Raw genomic sequence first — 20,767 nt, 5'->3', positions numbered from 1 at the left:
ATGTAATTTGTTAGGAGTTATTTTTGTAATTAACTCAACTTTTTACTTTTAACACAACATTAACATTAACACACAATAACATTAAGTTATGTTTTAACATCTGGAATGGGTGGAGGTTTTCTATTTTTTGGCTTCCATTTTAGTCAATATTTATATCCTTAAAATAAAGACAATATATTGAGAAGCATGTACATGTAATGTCTCTATGTCAAGATATAATGCCATTGACTTCATTTCCACCTTAATTTTTAAGTTTCTTGGTTCTAGGTGTCATGGTATGTGCTGTAATATGGTGCACGTTATGGCACAAGAGAGTTCATGTATGAGCCATTATCCTTACCTGTGAGCCCCTGAAATGCTTGTCCACTGTCCTCACACTGTTGAGGAATGCAACTGAGTCCAGCAATGGGGTTCGTCTCACGGCAATAGCTTTGCTTCTCTGTCCAATCTCCGCTGTTCTGCCTCACTAGGCCACAAGTCTGGCTTGCTTTAGCACCAGAAACAAACACCTGAAAAATACAGAGTCCCACCATTGTGCAAGGGTGTCCTTGTTCCACAGACACATCATTGATCAGTGCTACAGAGCCTTTAAGACAGCAGAGTTAGACAGTTTGACAAAACTAAAAATGTTGAACACAGCAAGAGGCACTATTGAAGTTTCACCTTAATCTGCTCAAACAGACATCATCCTCTCACATTATCAGATCCATATCAACATGAGATTAATAGAGTGGGAGGATGGGACCACTAGGAGACACAGAACTAAGGAATTTATTAAAACAGAACTAGTGTACTGGTGAAGTGTGTGTCTTGCCAAAAGAATAGTTTGTATAATTTCAGCATTGGAAGCTTGATTAAGACATTTTCATTTAAACTATTACAATATGATTGAGCTTTTCCAGTTACAATCTCTGTGTGAGAACAGTAAGCTGTCAATAACCACTGGATATATTAAGAATTTTCTTTAAAAAACATAGGAATGCAAGAAAGAGCACTGCCCTCATACAAATAATCTAATGAGCAAAAATCAACATTATATCAGTGTGTGTAGACAGCAAATCAATACAACTCATACAGTAACGGCAGGAAGCAGGAGTTGAAGGACTACAGATATTTATCATACTGTATCTTACGAATTGTACAACTAGTGAATGTAAAATCAAAGTTTTGTTGGTTAACACACACAGAATATTGCTGGTACAATAAATGTTAAACTCCCTGTAAACTCATTTCTGGTAAGTGTAAAAAGAAAAAGGGGTGGTATTATTATTAGTCAGAAAAGTTAAATGCTGCATATATTAGCTTGACATCTATGTAACAGGTGCAACATTTATTCTAGGTACAAGTGTAAGTATCACAACCATCCAGTTAGCAAGTTAAATGTGTGTCTGAGTTTGCAGTCTAGATTGCCAACCAAGAATGTATTACTATAGTAATTTCTACATTTGTCTTTTCAAGGAGACATTTGCTAGCCATCTAAATAAATTCTCTTCTCAATCCCCACATTAGTCAGCTGGCTTGCTATGCTTCTTTCCCTTATTCATTTTTATTTACATAACTAGATAGCTTTTCAACCAAGGACAAAGGTTTGTTTAGAATTTTGTTCCACACTCCACAGAGCTACCACTTGATTAAATTGTACTGTTAATTGTCCAAGACTATTCACTCGTCAGGGTTTGACCCTGTGCAAATTTGAAAAAACTGTTAGGACTGGCTGTGACAATAATCTTAACTCATTATAACTCACCTGAATTGGGAGCAACTTTTGCATGTGCACAAAACTCGGAGTAGGGTGAAAATGACTATAACCAAGCCAAATTTTAGCAGAACTATGACAAAACTGTATTATGTGTGCACTTTATAAACCTGGGACATCTAGTAGCACTACCTGATCATGGTCTTACATGTCAAAAGTTTCTTATGCCTCCTGAACAGTTTAGTCATGCCACATTTTAACTGGTATCAGAGTATTAGAGGGACATTCCAATTCAAGGAAAAGATACATCTCTGCAGTCTTAACGTTACAGAAACACAGCTGGTCCAGAAGACTGTCTGCTTTGTGACTTATCCAAAACAACCCATAAGTGCATCATTAGACACATAATGTTAATCAGAATGAGCAAACGCATGAACATGTGATTGAGTAGGTGATGATTTTGTGAGATCACAGCTTCTTATCCAGGAGAACCAGCCTCATCCTCACCTCTCGACCACCAGATGCACTAGTCTTCCTCCCTGTGGGTGGTGGAGGTCCTGGGACTTTTGAGCCAAAAGCAATGTGACACACATCCTGGATCTTGGCTCCTCGCACGCTGTTTGAACTGCAATTGCTTGACTGCCCTGTTAAGGATAAAGGGGGGACAGATGAAATTAAATACATTCATCAATCTAAATGAAAGAGGGAATTATGTGAGCACATAATCTCAGTGAGCACAGAGAACCTCAAAAAGTTGCAGAGTTTCAATGGTCATCAGAATATCAGTGTTATTATTTGTATTATTGTAATGTTATGTGTGTGAGTGTGAATGTCAGTGTTCCCCAGAAAAGCTTCAAATAAAAAGATAAATTTAACATAATGTAATCAATATAAATCAATTTTGCAAACTACAAATGTCTTCCATTTATATCTGTATTTTAAAATGATCTAAAGATAATCCTAATACAGCACAACAACAATTTTGACCATGACCATGATTTTGTAATATTGCTAATGGCCTCCCACTGGCAATGTGGAGAAGAGAAAATAATTTACTGCCACGGTGACATGTTATCCGTCGCTGTACTCATAATTAAATTGCAGCTCTGAAGAGTTATAAGAGAGGCTGTTGAGAACTGCACACCATAATTTAGGATTTCTTGATCTGGTCATGATGAAAAGTAAGCAGGCTACATTTACAAGTATTATATGGAACATTGACAGTTAAGCTGGGAAAAAAGATCCATCTGCCTGCCTACGTGTACAGCAGCACCAAACTCATTCACTCCAGCACCCTCTGTGTTTTGGGGCTTCCCAACTTCCCACAGCTCTCTTTTGCTAACTCTCCCTACAGGTCTGAGGTATAAGATTTTCATGCCTAACCATATACAGTCAGCAGCAGAGCCATCTTTCTCCAGCTACGAATGAAAAGAATGTTGTTCTGACCACAGGCAAGATGTGGTGCGTAATGCTGGCTTGGCATCAAAGTTCACTTTTAGAGCCAGACCTCATTAGGCAATGGCCACCAACGCTAGCACTGAAGGACCCTTCTTCTCTTAGAGTGGACAGTTTATTTATTGCCCAAACTTTACTGAGCATACCTATTTCATTAGCTGTATTGGGGGAAGAGTTTGTTTTTATACATTCACTAATGGATATAAACAGCAATGACCTTGAAAACTGTCATAAAGTCAAGAAACACCTGAATCCTACAGTGTCTGGTGAATCACATTTATATTCATATACATAAAAACAACTCTTCATTCAGATTGAATATGCAAAACATGTACAAAGTTTGGCACATTCAACTTTCCTCAGCTTAAAGTGTGCAATGTTTCAAAGCTTCAAGGCTGCAAGCGTGCAGTTAATCAATTCTTCCACCTTGTAACCTTTCAAGTGAGCAAAACTAAGGCCATGCGCTAGCCTACTTGATGGCGTACTATGGTTGCTCTAGACATATGTGTCAAAGTAAGGGTTTTGGAAACATGCAATATATATGGAGGAATTGCATGGGTGATGGCTGAGTGTGAAGGGTGCAGTGGAGCATGGACGGGGACACACAGGGACAAGCCACCTGCAATGTGAAACCATGGTCTGGTCTCCTGCTTGACCTGCTGTCAGCTGCACACCTGGGAATAGTGACACTACTGCACCATCGCCATCTGTGTTGACACAAGCTTTTCCAATTTGTATTTGCTCAGCAGATGTCCTTCCACAGGACAGATTATGTGTGTAGCTATCAAGCCCAGAGAGCTAACATCTCCATTACATTACAGGATGGAATGTACTCTCATGATTAGAGCCGCTGGGACACCGCTTGCATAAATATCCAGCTGTAAAAATGTAAGTCCATCACAGAATGTGTAATTTTCTCCAACAGCCTAAAAATAGTCAGCTTTCTTTATTCAATGTCTGTATAACATATTAATCATTAAACCAGCTTTATTGGAAAGATGTTCCAAGAATATTCACTACAATTGTAATGCAACAGCTGTATAAAGGCTGCCCTTATAATTCTTGCTCATGTTTTCGTTATCTCTACAAAAACACTTCCACTGTACAAAAATGATACATTACCTGCATATACAAAGCAGTTAAACTAAAATCTCAGCAAAAATATGTGCCATTGAAATTGCTAATGCCAAAATGAATCCAAGTTTCCAAGTATATCTTAACAAGCAACCCTAACTCTAACCCTAACCCTATTACAAAGAAAACTTCCCTACAGCTCCTAAATTCCTTCATGTAAGTCAGACCAGTATTTTTATACTTAGTTTTTCTGACCATTTTATTTGAAGAGAATTACTTTTTTGCACGGTGGCATGGTCACATCAGGATTCAAATTAAAACAATCAAACCAAGACAGACCAGTTGTAACTGACCTCGGTGAGTTTGTGATTTTTGTCCAACAGAGCATTAATGAAAGCATTGTTGTTGTTTTCCCGCATAATGACCTGCAAGCACACACTCTCCGCAGTTCTATACTCTCAATTCTCTTTTTTTCTTTTGAAATAGAAATACTAATCCTACATTTCTCTTTTACACTGTGAATAAACTGTCAAATAGCCAGCCACCTTCACACTTCATTGTTCCTCCATGATGTAGCAGTAATGTATCCATTAATTTTTTCAACCAAACATACAATATCAGAAGTAATATCCATTACTTAGCAACAGTCCCTTTATCTTGTTTGGAACCATCTATCACTAGTATCTCACCAAGAACCACAAGCACCCTTGACTGTTTTGCTCTCGCATCATTAACCCAAGTCTCTAAATTAATGACATCTTCTAAACCATCAGCTTGTATGGTATATCCAATACCTACAAAGCTTGTAAATCTCTGTGACTGATGAGCTGATACTGAACTTTATCAACCTGTCTTTCTCATTGGGATATGTTCCAAAATCTCTTTAACCAGATGCTATCTAGCCCCTCCTAAAGACACCTAATTTGGATCCTAATAGTTTGAAAAACTTGCCTTTCATACAATTGATACAAATATAGTCTCAACAATGGACTTTAAACTAAAAACTGTAATACAATTTGTGCAAGTAAATAAGGACTATGTGTTTCTAGTTGGTAATATTACTTATTAATGGCCTTGGTGGTTTTTCTACCTTTACCACATTTGATCAAATTTTGTTGTCACACACTACCTAAAACTCTGTGATTAATTGAGACAATACTATCTATCCAGGGAAGTGATTAATTAAACAAGCTTTTTTGGAAGAGCATATTGGATTTTTACTTAAACTACTTTATGTCCTATAGGTTTTAATGAGGATTATGGTCTGATCTGTCTTGGTGAAAAGAGCTCACTTAGTATTTCTTTCTACTTCCTCTCTTTTAACTGTGTTTGTTTATTGGCGAAATACCCTCAGACAATGTTATCATTTCTAATGACACTTACTTGATTGATTGTGCATGCATGCGTGCATGTACATACATACCTGCAACTAATGCCCCCTTTCATATGGTGTTCCATAAGAACAAATCACCCATATTATGCACCCCTGCATTCAGCATGATGATTTAGTTGTCTGTTGGATAACAACATTCTCTGTGATTTACATGGTAGCCAGCTCCAGACAGGGCACAATACTGTGAAATAGCTAACACGATTAGAACAGTTGGAAAGTGTCTCAGACCACTGTGCCAGGAAGCAACCAACAAGATTAGCTAACTAGACATCTGGACAGCAAAACATCACAACTTACTCTCTATGGAAATGACATAGGCGGCAGAGACCTCAATTCGCAGACAGTAAGGATGAGGCAAGAATGAATCCTTAGGCCCTGTTTAGATGGTACTGGGCTGACAGAGCGTAGCCAGCATTTCTGGCTGAACAAAGCAGTATTTCATGATTTATGCCCACCCTTCTTCAAAGATCTGTAAGATGAATGAGTCAGCACTGCAACCAAAAGTCCCATCCAAAAATGGTGGGACAGTGGCAATATTTTTCTGGAATTAGTAAATTGTCCAGAAACACTTTTCATAATCAGGTATTCACAGCATACAACTTTGTACCACTCACTTTATGAGCATAAAGCATAACATATGAGTTAAATCAAAATCCAAAAAACCTCTACATACTACAATGAGTCTCGCAAAATGTTGAGACAGACTACTTATAAAAACCCAAAGCTCTAATGACATCAGTTGGTTGAGATACTTCAGCACACACAACATGCTTATTTTCAAATAATAATTGGATGATACTAAAAAAAGGCAGACATGCCTTTGTTGAAATGAAGACTGAGATGGAATGATTCATAGGGTCATGTGTTCACAGCGCTAATTAATAAAATGTACACAATGTCCAGATGTATCGCAATAATGGCAATTTGTAACTGCCTCTTTATATTATTAGATTTAAGGCCTAGTTTAATATCAGTCCTCTTTAATCATTATTAGACTGGTTATGCTAATAACACAGGGACCAATTATGAGAGCTCATTTACATGAAAATTCTCTCATCTTATTTCTATGGGCATGACTGAATAAATCAACATGAATGAGACAGCCGTCAGAGTGGATAAATATGCAGAGATAAAAAATGCCAGTGAAGTGGAACTAGGAATTATAATGAACCGCTGGACCGTTTATTTTTGTCATAAGGAGAGGTAATTGCAGTCTCCAGGTATGTGTCTCTGATCCAGGGGCACTTGGGTTTCAAAGCAAAAATCTCTCCATCGCTACAAACAGAAGGCTGTTAACATAAGTAAAGCTCTCTGAATGACACATTTTTGCACAGTCTGTTAGGACTATTTCCTACAAGCTTTGAAGTAGTTCAAACATTAAACATAGCCAGGAAAATTCAATACACTTTAATATACACTCTTTTCATCGACAAATGTGTGAGATGAACATTATTATTTTAAGTTCACACAAATAAGAAATTTAAACTTCATTGTATCATATTTAAAACAGAAATGCCTGGTAAGATACTTCCTCTTTCTTTTTCCTTCTGAGCTGTGTGTTGGACGCCACATGAGGTAGTTGCAATTTGATTTCACCATCATACTCATGGTCATTCTACACAAAGCTGTGGTACTGGACTTTGATCCAACAGAAACCCTATGATAAACACCTAATTTGTTAAAAAAAAAAAGGGATCCACATAAAAGACAAGTTAACAACCAGAGGCCTCAGCGACATTCATGTACACTGAGGAAATCCACACAGAGAGGCTTGTCAGGGCCAGTAAGCAGCATGAATACTTGCCTGAGGAGCATTAACAAAATAGGACACGAAGAAGGAAAAAAGCCTGTTATTTTACGCACCCAATTCAGATAAAGAGCCGCTGAGCTTCAGTTCTGCCAGTCGCAGTTTGTTCATATTCACCACCTGTGTGATGTGCTGTACATCTGCCGGAAACTGGAACGTCCTTGGAATGACTTCCCTGAGACCATTGCCACAGATGTATAGATCTAAGGAAGAAAAGACCATTTCAAAAAGTTTTTTACTTAAAGTATATGAAGGCCCCATATGTAATTTTCTATCGTAAAATATGTTTTCTCAATAAAGGTGTCTGGTAAGTATGTGGCCATACCCTTGGAAAAATTCATTACAAACAGTACATTCAGCTGAATAAAGTGAATGTTTGATGTTTAAAATAAGAAATGTCTGCCTTTCTCAGTATCACTCTCTCTTATGATGAGGGGGTGGTAAATTATGGTTTCTCTATGGTTTCAGCTATACCTATTTATTTTCTCAATGAATGTTAAGTTCACACCCTCTATTGGCTAAACTCCAGCCAACAACTGTTGGTATAGTACTCTATTGATCATTTTGGTAATACTAATGCACAATATGAGATGATATAGACATTTTAAAGGTATTTTAAAGGTAGAGTCTGAGGCAGTAAAATACCCCTATGATTAACAATATTACAGCGAATTCATGCCACCAAGGAAAATAGTATACTTGACAGAAATTGTAGAGGGTTATTATACTTACTAAGTATTATATACTTATTATACATTAGCTTCTTCTTAAATAAGCCATTTTTACAATTCACAGAATATGAAAAATGTCCAATTATATGCTCAGGACGTGACTTGTGAGTTCTTAAAAAGACGAAGAAAAAACCTGAGCATAGATTTACAATAGGGAAGACTAAACAATGAATCATATTATGAGTACATGAGAATGTGCTCACTTTGTTTTTTCATCAGAAAAGATGAGTAAGTCACCCAAATACAGTTATGCTAAAAATAAGTACATTAAAACCTGACTGTTTCCTGCCAGCAGCAATCATGGTTTTGCTCACTGAACATACCGCTTTCACTGATGGTGTCTGGTGGCTGGAGCTTCATGGTGAAGATTCTTCTGAGCCTGCAGCTGGCACAAACTATGATTCTATCCAAGGATAAGAATGCAGCTCCTTTGAATATCTCACCAGTGAATGACACAAGGTCAATGCACATGTTACACCACTGCAAATCAGAGGGGGGAGGGGGGAGGGGGAAGAACAGTTAAACAGTGTTCTTCTGGAACATGAAAACCATATTTGTTTAAGCTATGCTTCATAAATAGCGTCCATACCCCCACTGAAAACACACAGATACCCACTTAAAAAGTGTTTGAATTGCTACCAAGGGGATTGTTTCACCCGAGAACTGACTGTGATATATTCACAAACAAGTACAAACAAGAAACTTAATAATGCTGTGAAACAGATTTTTAAGGAGTATTGGCATGCAGCCAGCAACCTAAAAATGTTAGCAATTGTCCAATTGCTACCTAAGTACCTGTAAGTAAATTCTAGGTAGGTGATATTTAAGAGGATATTAAACTGCATGATTAGATTAAGTAAATTCAAATAGCTAAGCATTTCCCTCTGAGTTGTCTTAGTTGAGTCCTGTGGTAGCAAGCATCTTCCTTTTTGTTTTTCATTACTGAAAATCTTCAATCTCCCTGTAGTATTAAATGCATTTGGACTCCGTGGTCATGCATACCAAAAACAACTGTAATTATGGAATAAATAAAATATTATTAAATGTACTTTTACTGACACTTTAATTTTGTGATTTCATGAGACATAACATACATGTAACTGCCAAAATAAAAGAAACACTTCAAGTAAATGAGGGGTACAAAGCATATTGAAAGCAGATGCTTCTGCATAGGTGTGATTCCTGAATTAATTACGCAATTAGCACCCCATCATCATTAGGCGCATGGATAAAAATGCTAGGTAGGCACAGTTGCCCATTATTTTGGCTACCACCATTAGACGAGGACATCTCAGTGACTGTGAGAGAGGGGTATTTGTTGAGGTATGTTTGTCAGGAGCTTCAGTGATAAAGACTGCTAAACCTGTTGATGTTTCAAGAGAAACAGTGACTAAGATGATATTGGCATGGAGGTCTGAGGGACAGAAATTATCGACTAGGCGCAGCTATGGTGGAAAGTGAAAACTCCTTGACTCCTTTATTTCAACAGTTACCTGTATTCTTAGTTATAGTCCTTATGTGAGGTTGGAAGGGGCTAGCCAGGCAACACAGGGCTGTTGGTTCCCATACAAAAAAAATAATATAGAGAACATATTTTTGCAAATATATTTTTTAGCTATATCAATACATTTAAAATATATGTTAACCATTTTGGTATGTTGTAATATGTTTCTGCTTTGTGTTAATTTTTTTTATTATTTAAAATGTATTTGCAATATATTTTTGGGCTGAACAACATATTTCTCAGTATATTACAATATATTTCATATCTGTATAGGAATTTCCTCCACAGAAATGCATTCCTCTGGCTTTAGCAACCTGGATATGGAATGGCCACACAGACACAACCCATGCATGTTCTCAGCTCTCCCCTGAACAGCGATTCTTTTGTTATCACAGACCCTGGCAGAGGGGAACTGCCAGTTCCTTGCTTCAGAAGTTCCAGCCAAGTTGGCAGCCAAGTTCCAGGTTCCCTCACCCTCAGGCCCAGGAATCTTTTAACTTCATTCAATTTCTTTTTGTCAACATTCTTAACTTCCCTTGGTTGACAGATTTTTGTTGTTATTCAGCAATACTTCTACCAGTTTTCCACTGGGGCTAGAATAAATTTGTCTTCAAATTAGCCACAGGGTTAATATACATCCTTAACCTAATAATTTTACAGTTTATTTTAAGCATGCTATGGCAAAAAATGAGCTTTTGAAAAGCATAGGCAACACAGATACAATAAATAACAGAAATGCTACTCATATAAGAATATACTCAAAAATGTATACTCACAATGTTAAGCCTGAAACTTGAGAGGGGTATTTTGGCATGTAAAGGGGTCGCTGACAATTCCTTATGAACAGTTGATAGATATAACCTTCTCTTGAGATTTCCTGAATCTGTTATCCTGGTAACAAATGAATGAAAAAATGAAAAACTGAAACAGAATACATGCAATTAACTGAATTTTAGGACTATTGATATAGGCTTTCTCCCCAATAAATGACAATGAATAGTAATGAAAATTACCCCCACAACATAAAGATGGAAGCCAGCAGCCAGACTGAAATTGCTTCACATGCTAATTTATTTTCATCATCCACACCGAATTGGTCTGTTCCCACAGAAAGAATTCAATCTATGTGAAGGCAAAGGCCAGAGGGTCAAATAATCAACTCTGCACAGAACCTCTCAAACTCCTTCAATACTGCTACTCATGAATAAAATGATTCTGCAACTGTCGTTAGTAAAGGTGCATGCATTGTCTAAACTCACTACAGTATGAATGTGTAACTATGCGTATGTATGTGTACATAATGTCATTTTCATGCCCTACAACTCTTCAGCATCTACATAATACAATCGTCTTGGCTCTGTTTAAATAAAGATTTGTTTCTTTTCCCATGGAACAGACTCTGAGTCCAATGCTTGGGATGGCTTAAAACATCCAAGTCCAAGAGTCCAAATAAGATTTCTGAAGGCAAGCTTTATGGATTGCTTTTCAAATGGTAAACTGGGCATGCAGAAGACAAGGTTTTCGGCACTATGAAATGATGATTTCACAACTCAAGACAAGGCCAAGCCAACTGTGAATAATATCATTGGAAATCACAGGACAACACACTATTTGATGCACTGCCAACTGGCCAACAACATAATGAACTTCAAACACACTGAAATGTCAGTGGTGCATTTCCATTCTTAATTACACTAAAGCAAACAGTGGAATAATATAGCAATTCAAAAAAAAAAATTTTTTTCCTCCGATGCCTTTCAATAACACCTTAAATTATATCAATACATTTAGTTTACCTCAAATGAACTCCTGGGTCCCTTAGGCAGTCAGGATTTATGGTTGCAACATTTACATAAACAGCTTAACATAGACTTTCTTCTTATCTTCCACATAATGCTGACAGTTTAATGACAATGCAGCTCCTTCTCAGACCTCAGACAAACTTCTTTCATGATGAATTTTGCAGTTGCTAAGGATGAATCACACACACCGGAGGAAAAGTACCGAAAGCATGTGTAAAGAGAAAGTTAGTCAAAGTGAAAACCAGCTACATCCGTATTGTCAGTAATCACCAGGTGTTGTAATCATGAACATATGAACATTTGATTCTCAGCATCTACGTTTACAGCCAGCGAGAGGGCGATAGCCACTTCTGAAATTCCATTCTTTAACTAGCTCAGTCCTCGTTGCTTCAGTATTCATTCATAATCTTATAGGTTAACCAAAGATATAATACAGGCATGTTTCTTCTGTTCTGTCCACCACCTGCTGTGATGACATGCAAATGCGTATCTTCACGCAGTCAATGTCACCTCATGTAACCCCCATATGTCACAGCATCCTATAAGAGCTCCCTGTTTCGTTAACATGTTATTCGCACAAAGAATGCAAAGGCAAATTAAGTGGAAAAAACAAGGCGGCTATCACAGGGTGTTTAAGGCATAATCCTGATGTGTCACAGGCTTCCCAGTTACCTCTGGCACTGTCAGAGATGATTAAAACTGCAGATGCCTGAGGTCACGGTGCTTGAGAGTCTAGCAGCAATTATGAAGAAGAACAATACTGTCATCAGGCCCACCTGCCTACAGAACTCATATCTCCAAAGAGAAAGACTAATGCGTAATGGCTGTTACGGTTGCAGCCCTGCCATCTTCAACCCTTTTGCAATACAGAGAAATGAAGCCTGCATTGATACAACCAGGTGAAACAAAGTGTACATCTGTAACTGATTAATGCAAACACAGTCATAAGCTTTATTTTCACTGTGTTTCTTCAGCAGTCCCCTTTCTCATTTCATAGACTGTTGCTGACAGTTGATGACAGATTCTACATGGCTCACAACAACAATCAAATCTATCACACTGTAGAAAAGGACTGAAACCCATGAGAATAAAAAGCTATAATTGAAACATTTCATGCACTTTTGATACACTAAATTATAGATGGAATAAAAACATGGAAATCAGAGGGCTTAACAGCTGCTTTTATCAAGGCACACAATCATTGCCGTTATGGTTAATTACCACCCAAGTATATAGCATTATCAATGCCTGTAATTAATCGTTATATTCGCAGCAGATGTTGGATAATGAGCTTTGCATGATTACACGCAGATGAGTAGGACATAAAAAATCCAGCATTTTATTTATTTGTTTCTCCTTGACCTTGAAGAAGAGAGCAGTGTCTGCCACAGTGGCACGAAGACACAAATGACACAAAATGTTACATGTACAGGTATGTATATATATATGTATGTATGAATTAACTCTTTATTCCATCAAGACAGGCTATAGATTATGTGCTGAAGATTTAAAATCTCCCCAAATCTCTTCAATTGCACTGGCAGCATTTTACCAGTGCAATTCAATGGATTAGTATACTGTCTGTGAAATAACAAAGCTCTCATGGCATGTGCCTGTAATCTTATTGCGCTGGGGTTGCTATTCCATTTGCTGGCTCATCATTTTCAAAAATTTTTTTAGATGAAATCTAAAATATACATATTTGCTGTACATGACATGAGGAAGGCATAAAGCATCCTTTATTGTAAAAAACCTGCCTCATACTTACTTCCAGAAAACACAATCTGTAACTTGTCAAAGGAGATGTGTTGCCATAGAAACTAGTGGAAAAATACAACACAATCCTCTTTATGACTAAAATGTAGAGCTTTGAAAAGGATCATCCACCTGCACATCATAATCTGGAAATTACTTTTTTCAACACAATGGATTATCTGCTTGTGAGAAGCTACACCACCAAAAGAATTATGCATACCCTTGCAGATCTCACTCTTCCAGAAAGGGTCTTTGTGTTTAAATGAAACAGACCGCTTTAAAAATGGACTGTTTGAGTTGACACAATTTAATAAAACCACAGCAAAATATGGTAACTTCATGCATTATTTGATATTTTGTTGCCTGGTACATAACAAATTAAAGTTAATCAATAACTGCTGAATCTTTGAAAATTGTCTGCTCAATCACAGAAATCAAAAGAATACAGAATACACAGTATAAAATAATGATGTGTATGTGATTAGCCAAACCTGGTGTAAACGTCCAATCATCAGTATCTGATGTTTGTCTAGGGCAAAGGAAACCTCAATATTGGACGTTTTGAGACAGTCTAAATTCACATCCATGAGAAGGAGTCACTGAATATGCATTCAATATAATGCAATAAATGTCATTTTCCTATCAGTTGTGTCTTTAAATTAAACCTGTCTGATCCTATGAAATGCACTGATTGCACAGTAATGAAGTATAATGGGAGGAAACTCAAAGTATTGCATGCACATCCAAAATTAATTTACCAGCATTAAATGAGGGATGATTTCTGACAGTAAGCTTAACTTTGTGTTTCTTTTAAGAGAAATATGTGGCTTCTCTAGTAAAATTGGCATTCTTGGAAATGAGGGATTTTTTAGCTAGATACAGACTATCAACACATCTCTACTGTGTATGAACCCGAACAAATTAATGTGGAATAGACGGCTTAGCACTGACAGGAACAGGGATATCTGATAAAGAACCTTGGATTGAGGCTGCCATGGGGTCAAAGCAGAAAGGCCTCTGATGTGGGCCATTAATACTGAGCAGCCAATTTCTCCTATCTCCTGTTAGAATTTTTCTTGATTACTGTCTTTAATGCTTTCCCCAGTCCCTAAAGTCTAAGGCTGGAAGGCAATTCAACAATCCAACACACTAACAAGCACTCCAAGGGAAGAATCCTTTTATGCTATGTTACAATCTATCATCATTGTCTTTATAATTAGTCTACATGTGAAATATGTCAAGGCTATTGTTATCTGTAAGGATTACTTATGGTTTTGAACAGGGTTACGGTTATGGAGGACAACAGCTGGCTCATTTATAAATAAACGTAGACAATAAATGCATCAATAAATTATATAAATACATGCTCACTCAACCTACAGTGGCAGCCAGGAGGAAATGGGACTCTGCGAAAGGCTGTCCCACTGTCTTGTTCAGGCAACGCTGCAGTGTCTGTTCATCTTTGAACCGGTCAAACACGGGGGCGTTCACCTGCTCCATCACCAACCTGGGTTGTCTCACCCTTCATCAGGCAACCTGGTGATTGCTGGCTCCCCTCTGGCCACCAAGTCGATGCTGACTGTTACACAAACATAGCACACCGCCTTATTGAACCCTTAAGCTCAAGCAGATCAGCAGCCTCAGCCTCCCAGAGGCTTGGATTACAGATGCGTGCCACCACACCTAACGGAAGCCTATGGCTCTCCACGAGCTGATGATGCCTGTTTGCCACAGCTAATGAGACAAAGACATTATGCTCTTTCATCTCAATTTCACAGGGCCATGTCTGGAGTGAGAGAAACACAGATACAATTTTGTATAAATCAAAGAATATCTTTTTCAAAACAGAGAGAAGGAGAGAGGAGGAATGAATTCAATGAAAGAACTTGAAGACACCTTAGGGGTAGCACCTGTTTGGTCACCATGTTTGAGTAAGCTGAATATGCCAGTTGTGATATTAGCCTAACTGGATGCCTTTTCTACTGAATGTACAGACCAAACTAACATTTTCCTCTACCTCTTGAAAGGTACGTTGCAGTGGAAGGACCCCTCAATGGTCATGCTTGCTGGGTCATGGGGATCTCAAAGCTGCAGACTGCATTGTGAAAGGGGGAACTGTAACTTGCGTACATTCTGGGGCGGTTTTGGAGGCCAAGGGGATACTGGAAAAAGTTGACTTTGTAGTCAGTAATGGATTTCTAGTCCATCACCTTAACCACTTGGCCACAGCTACCTACAGTATACTTGTTACAGAGTTGTCAGGCAGCTCTGTGAAGGTTTTTCTCTGCAAGAAAGTCTGGAAAGCTAGTGAACTGAGCAGCATTGAAGAAATGTCAGAAGTGGGATTCAAACCCACGCCTCCAGGGGAGGCCTTAGACCACTCGCCCATCCTGACTGGTAGAAGCAAGACTGCTTGAAGGAATGGCCAGAGGAAAGAGAAGACGTGTGCCAGTATTAAGCTGTCTCGATATCATTCTGCGGACAACAATGCAGTGTAGCAAACTATGCTAGCGTGGGGGCGAGCATCCTTGCTTGCCACACAGGAGAGCACAGTTTTGTTCTCTGACGGACATTTCAAAAGACCGTTGTCTTGCTGGAGGGACAGTGGAACGCAAGGCAGACAGTGCACTCCAAAAAACAGTAGGGAGGAGGGCCACTCAACCTGCAGCGGCAGGTGGGAGGACATGGGACTCTGCAAAAGGCTGTGTCCCACTGTCTTGCAGCATCACAGTGGCTATTCACAAGGGCAATCCTCAAACTGTCACCCTGGTCAACCCAGGGGCTTTCACCTGCTCCATCACCAACCTGGGTTGGTTCTCCCCTCATTAGGCAACCTGGTGACCGCTGGCTCCCCTCAGCCACCGTGCGGATGCTAACTGCTACATGGACTGCGCTCAGCATAGCACACCGCCGTATTGAACCCCTAAACTCAAGCAGATCAGCGGCCTCAGCCTCAGCCTCAGCATCCCAGGAGCTTGTACTACAGGGGGGTGCCACCAAGGAAGCCTTTGGCTCTCCTCAAGCTGACGATGCCTGTTTCCTGCGGCTAATGGAACAAGGACGTTCAGCTGTTTAATCTCAGTTTCACAGAGCCAAGTCTGGAGTGAGAGAGACACAGATGTATTGCTCCGTATAAATCAAAGAATATCTTTTTAAGAACAGACAGAGTAAGCCACCAACTACTCAGGTTTTGAGCCATGCAGCTGCACAGTAGCAATAGTAAATTATCTCAGGAAAACATACAGATTTAGGCTGTTCTGGATGACTAGAAAGCACTAATACATTGTAGTTGTACCAAGATTTAGTTCATTTTCTATTCTGAATAAAACAACATCCCCTCTGGTCGCCAAACTGTGAAGTTCTGTTGGCCACAATACCTGCATGTTTCTACTTTCAACAATGTTTCATAGAAAATCTGCATGAATTTTTAATGTTGTTAAACCTATTATAACAGTGGCCACACACTTCCAATTTCCATGGAAGCAAAAATGAAAAGATGTATTACTTACTTTCGAAGTAATGAAAATCTGATGTCTAATGTTTGGTTGACAAAGTCAATATAATAATTTAAGTCAAAATGGACAGGGTTGAGTATGATCCAGCTGGAAGCTAAGGACGATAACCAAGACTCCAAAAACTAACATTTGGTTCAGTTTTAGTCAAAGAGCACTGCTGCAGCACTGTTGAGTTGCATTTGTTATTTTTTGTGAGCCAGTAAATAAATTATTTAGTGACAAGATTGGCTAAATAGTTTTGTGGAAAATTATTCTGGAAAAGTGAATTTGATTATTTAATGATTGATTGATATTTACCTTAAATTTAGCTCAGCTAGCGGCGCAATTGTGGCAAAACCGATTAGATAGCCTTGAAATTAGGAAAGTATTGAATGATATAATAACAGAGCTTTTCCTTTTTTAAAATGATGATGCCTTCTATAGATCATCACATATTGCAGGGGGTTGATTTCATTAAAATTATAATGAGAACATTACTGCAATATTTAGTCATCCCAGAAAAAAAGTTAAGAGTTAATCCAATCTCCATTAAAACATACAGGAAAAATATTGAGTATTATGACTTAAAGTAGTACAATCAATCATCAATCAATAAATCAAATTTCATTTTTTCTAGACATGCCAATGGCTTAAACAAAAGTGATGGCTGGCATTATTTAACTATAAATATAATGTTCCATGATAGCTATCTGTACAATGACAAAGGTTACAGCAGTATGAGTATTCTTACATGAGTTCTATGCAGAAGTCTTTTCCCGGGGGAACATACATCTGCAGGACCAGGAACCTTTGGCTGAGCCCAACTGAAAGAAACAACCCAGGTAAAAGGTTACATTGCGTGACACTGTCTGTGTATGGGAATTTCCTTACACTGGGTAACTATAACCACTACAACTACAAGTACCTTGTTCAAGTCATTATCACAACAACGCTACCCCTTTTCACCCAGACAAAAGATGTGGCTGTAAAAACTTTAAGGCAAATAGTCAGCTATGAGAAACTTAACCCTGACAAATGACAAAACAAGGTTATTTAACCTTACATGTATATCTGTGGTTCCTTGCACTTGTTTATCTGTATGTGTAAACAAGGAGTGTGTGATTATTACAATTTGGTTACTGGAGGAGACAGAGAGATGCGAAATGAGGACAGCGAGTTAGCTACAGTGCTAACTGCTTTCATATTAAAAAGTCATTAACTGCCGATAAATTTGTTCAAAAACAACACAGACACTCCTCAACACCTGTCTCATGGAGGATGTTGTATTTATTTTCAAAACTCTGTACCATGCTTGGACTTTTTCCCATGCCTTTGCTTATTCATTTGTCAGTTTTGTGAATTCAGACTTGACTTACACATCTGCATATCTCATAAATGGCCAGTGCACAATTGCCAGCAGTGAATAAATATAAATCTCCCCGAAAAACTACACCTCCCTGCCCAGAGCCTTGTGGCCAATATATATTCTCGCCGAGTTATGAGTCCTCATTGCAGAATGCAGTGGCAAGGCACGCGCAACATTCATTATAAAAGCTGAGCAGATACTTCCGAGAACATGAAACAGGTCTGTGACTGAGATGAGGCTTTTCAATACTTTGCATAAAATGGTACAAGTTAAAAATGTCAGTATCAAACATTTTCATGTGTTCAATGAAGATATGGGAAAAGTACAACTGTTTGTGTGCTGTGTAATCAAATGATGCTTGTCCATTATTATGACTTAGATGAGGATAAGACCACATTTTCTGATTAATTAATGCAGGAATGCAGCTAATTTGACAGGGTTCACAAACTTGGCACTGCATTTCTTCAATCACTGGAACTATGTTTATACAATGGTCCTGTTATGACCATCAGTGTAATGGGCCTCTAAATGAATTCCAGTAATGTTACTTCAGCTGAACTGACATGCTGCTTGCTTCTTTGAAACACATCAACATTAAAACAACATCAACATATTTTGTTGCCCGCTAGTTACTGCATTTTCAGTTAAAATGAGCTGACTGCATTCATGGAAGGGTAAATCCTATCCTCCCTTCCCAGCTATGTCATAAGACCACACCGTTAAGGCACTGTCAGGACATGACATCGTTTATAAGACATAATGACACAACTGACACATAAGTCGGAAAGTGTTGCCAAACCACTGAACAATTTCACATGTTGTAAGAGACCAAATCAATTATAAAATAAGTATAAAACTATATAAACACAGCCAATAATCAGTGTAGTATTATGTTTAGTTTACACTTACGTGCCATCCTGCTGTCCTTTGGTATCTGCATCTTGTTTGTCTGGCTCCTGCCCTCCAGAATATATACAAAACCCTTGATCTCTTTGTCAAACTCCTGTAATTAAACAAACAGCAACCACAAAAGGTAAAGCTATTTACAACCGTATTCTACTATAAAATCTTTACACAATTATTTGCAGTCACATTGCATTAAAGCATTTTTAAAATCTGTGTAGCCTATCACAATAAGTTTATATACCTCAAGTATATGCAAACCTAAGTCAAAATATCTGCAGTAGTAATCTACACTGTTAAATTCTGTTTAAGAAAACCTGTCAAAAATTTTTAAGAGACTTCTAGATTCTCCAGAAGAAGAAAGGCATTGCATTGTGGCATCCATCCCACCACAGCCAAAAATAAAGACTGTGGTAAAATTGTCAATGTCTTCTTGCTGGGTACCAGTTGTATTGTGTGACTTATAAATTTATAGTCATGACACGCAAAAAAGCACACGCACAAAAAAGCACAATATTAAGCCACAGGACAAGAGCAGTTTGCTGGGTCTCTAATAAGAGGACATTAATTGATTGTGTGGTAGACCTGTACTCCATTGTTTATTTTGTACCTGCAGCAATATTAATAGGCCTGAAAGAAATGGGGGAGTTTATATTTTAAACAAAATCAACACTCACTTTACTAATAGCTGATTGGCCACCATACAGCTTCCATTTTGCCACTGGATCATTCCCCTGAGCACTGAATATGTCCACAACAGCGCCACCCTTAAATGAGGGAAAATTTGAAATTCACAATGTAAATTTAAAAAAGTATCCTTTTAACCATTAGACAAAAACACAAATAACTTATTTCTTTCTTTAATTCATTTGAAATTTCTTCAGGTAATGTGCCTGTGTTTCACAAGAAACATTCAGAAAGTATACATCAGCCTATAGCACAACAGAGTTTAATAAAGCATAGTTATCCCACCTGATACTCGTTTTTGAACATGCTTCATGAGATTTTTTTCACCTTGCAACAGTAAGTGACTTGCGAAGCTGAGTATTGGTTTAATGCACATTTTGAATGCTAACTACATTGTTAATATTTATGTATTTCAGCCCGTTCCATGCAACCGTTATTGCACAACCTGGGGGCAAAGAGAAAAAGCATAAACATAAATACCCGAAGAACAGCAATCACATGATTTTCTAATGCTACTGGCGAAACATTAGTAAACCTTATTGATGCTAACAAAACTGTTCTGCTCCAAAACAGGTTATGCCGCGGAGAATTTTACCAACAACACTTTTAGGCATTGCTCATGAACTACACCATGTTAGAGGGGTCCATAATTTGCAAATAAAATAGTCAGCTAACTGTGAAACTTCAACAGGTTAAATAATCGGTGTATGAGCGGTGGCCTCCTTATCATATAACGAAAACCGTATTAGTTTACATTATTTATGATCAACTAACGTTACATGTATACATTAGCTAGTGATGTAACTGTACTTGTGTCGTACTTTTATCACTGTATGTTAGGAATCTTACCAGCGAGTTGCACTAGACGTAGCTATTCGATATATATAAAAAATGCTGGCTAACTAGTTCAGCTAAAACAACTTACAGACTAGCTACAATAGGATAACTAATAGGGAGAACAAATTGAGTTTAGCTAGCTATCGTTAGCTAGTCTAGATACACATTACACTTAACAGTAGCCTACCAAAAACCGCAAGAAAATACATCAGCGTGTCCACTCCACTTATATCATTATACGAAAGTTTGCTGTGACACAACTT

At 38.0% G+C, this 20,767-nt stretch overlaps 1 protein-coding gene across 1 annotated transcript in view; it reads right to left on the bottom strand.

The window, feature by feature from the left end:
• Window positions 1-19,996, bottom strand: part of cfap20dc (CFAP20 domain containing) — a 45,389-nt gene extending 25,393 nt beyond the window's left edge. Inside the window, exons 1-9 of the mRNA XM_036532785.1 lie at window positions 19,953-19,996; window positions 19,658-19,747; window positions 18,987-19,080; window positions 17,463-17,535; window positions 10,437-10,551; window positions 8,471-8,636; window positions 7,934-7,943; window positions 2,204-2,321; window positions 341-509 (exon numbers count right to left, since the gene is read on the bottom strand). Coding sequence (XP_036388678.1) covers window positions 341-509; window positions 2,204-2,321; window positions 7,934-7,943; window positions 8,471-8,636; window positions 10,437-10,551; window positions 17,463-17,535; window positions 18,987-19,080; window positions 19,658-19,747; window positions 19,953-19,973 — 856 coding nt within the window. The 5' untranslated portion in view covers window positions 19,974-19,996. The remainder of the gene's footprint in view (window positions 1-340; window positions 510-2,203; window positions 2,322-7,933; window positions 7,944-8,470; window positions 8,637-10,436; window positions 10,552-17,462; window positions 17,536-18,986; window positions 19,081-19,657; window positions 19,748-19,952) is intronic.
• Between the last annotated feature and the right edge of the window lie 771 nt (window positions 19,997-20,767).

The sequence above is a fragment of the Megalops cyprinoides genome, chromosome 7 (genome assembly GCF_013368585.1).
Source record: "Megalops cyprinoides isolate fMegCyp1 chromosome 7, fMegCyp1.pri, whole genome shotgun sequence".
Taxonomy (NCBI): Eukaryota; Metazoa; Chordata; class Actinopteri; order Elopiformes; family Megalopidae; genus Megalops; species Megalops cyprinoides.
The sequence above is the reverse complement of the archived record's forward strand: the minus strand, read 5'-3'. Positions and strand labels throughout refer to the sequence as shown.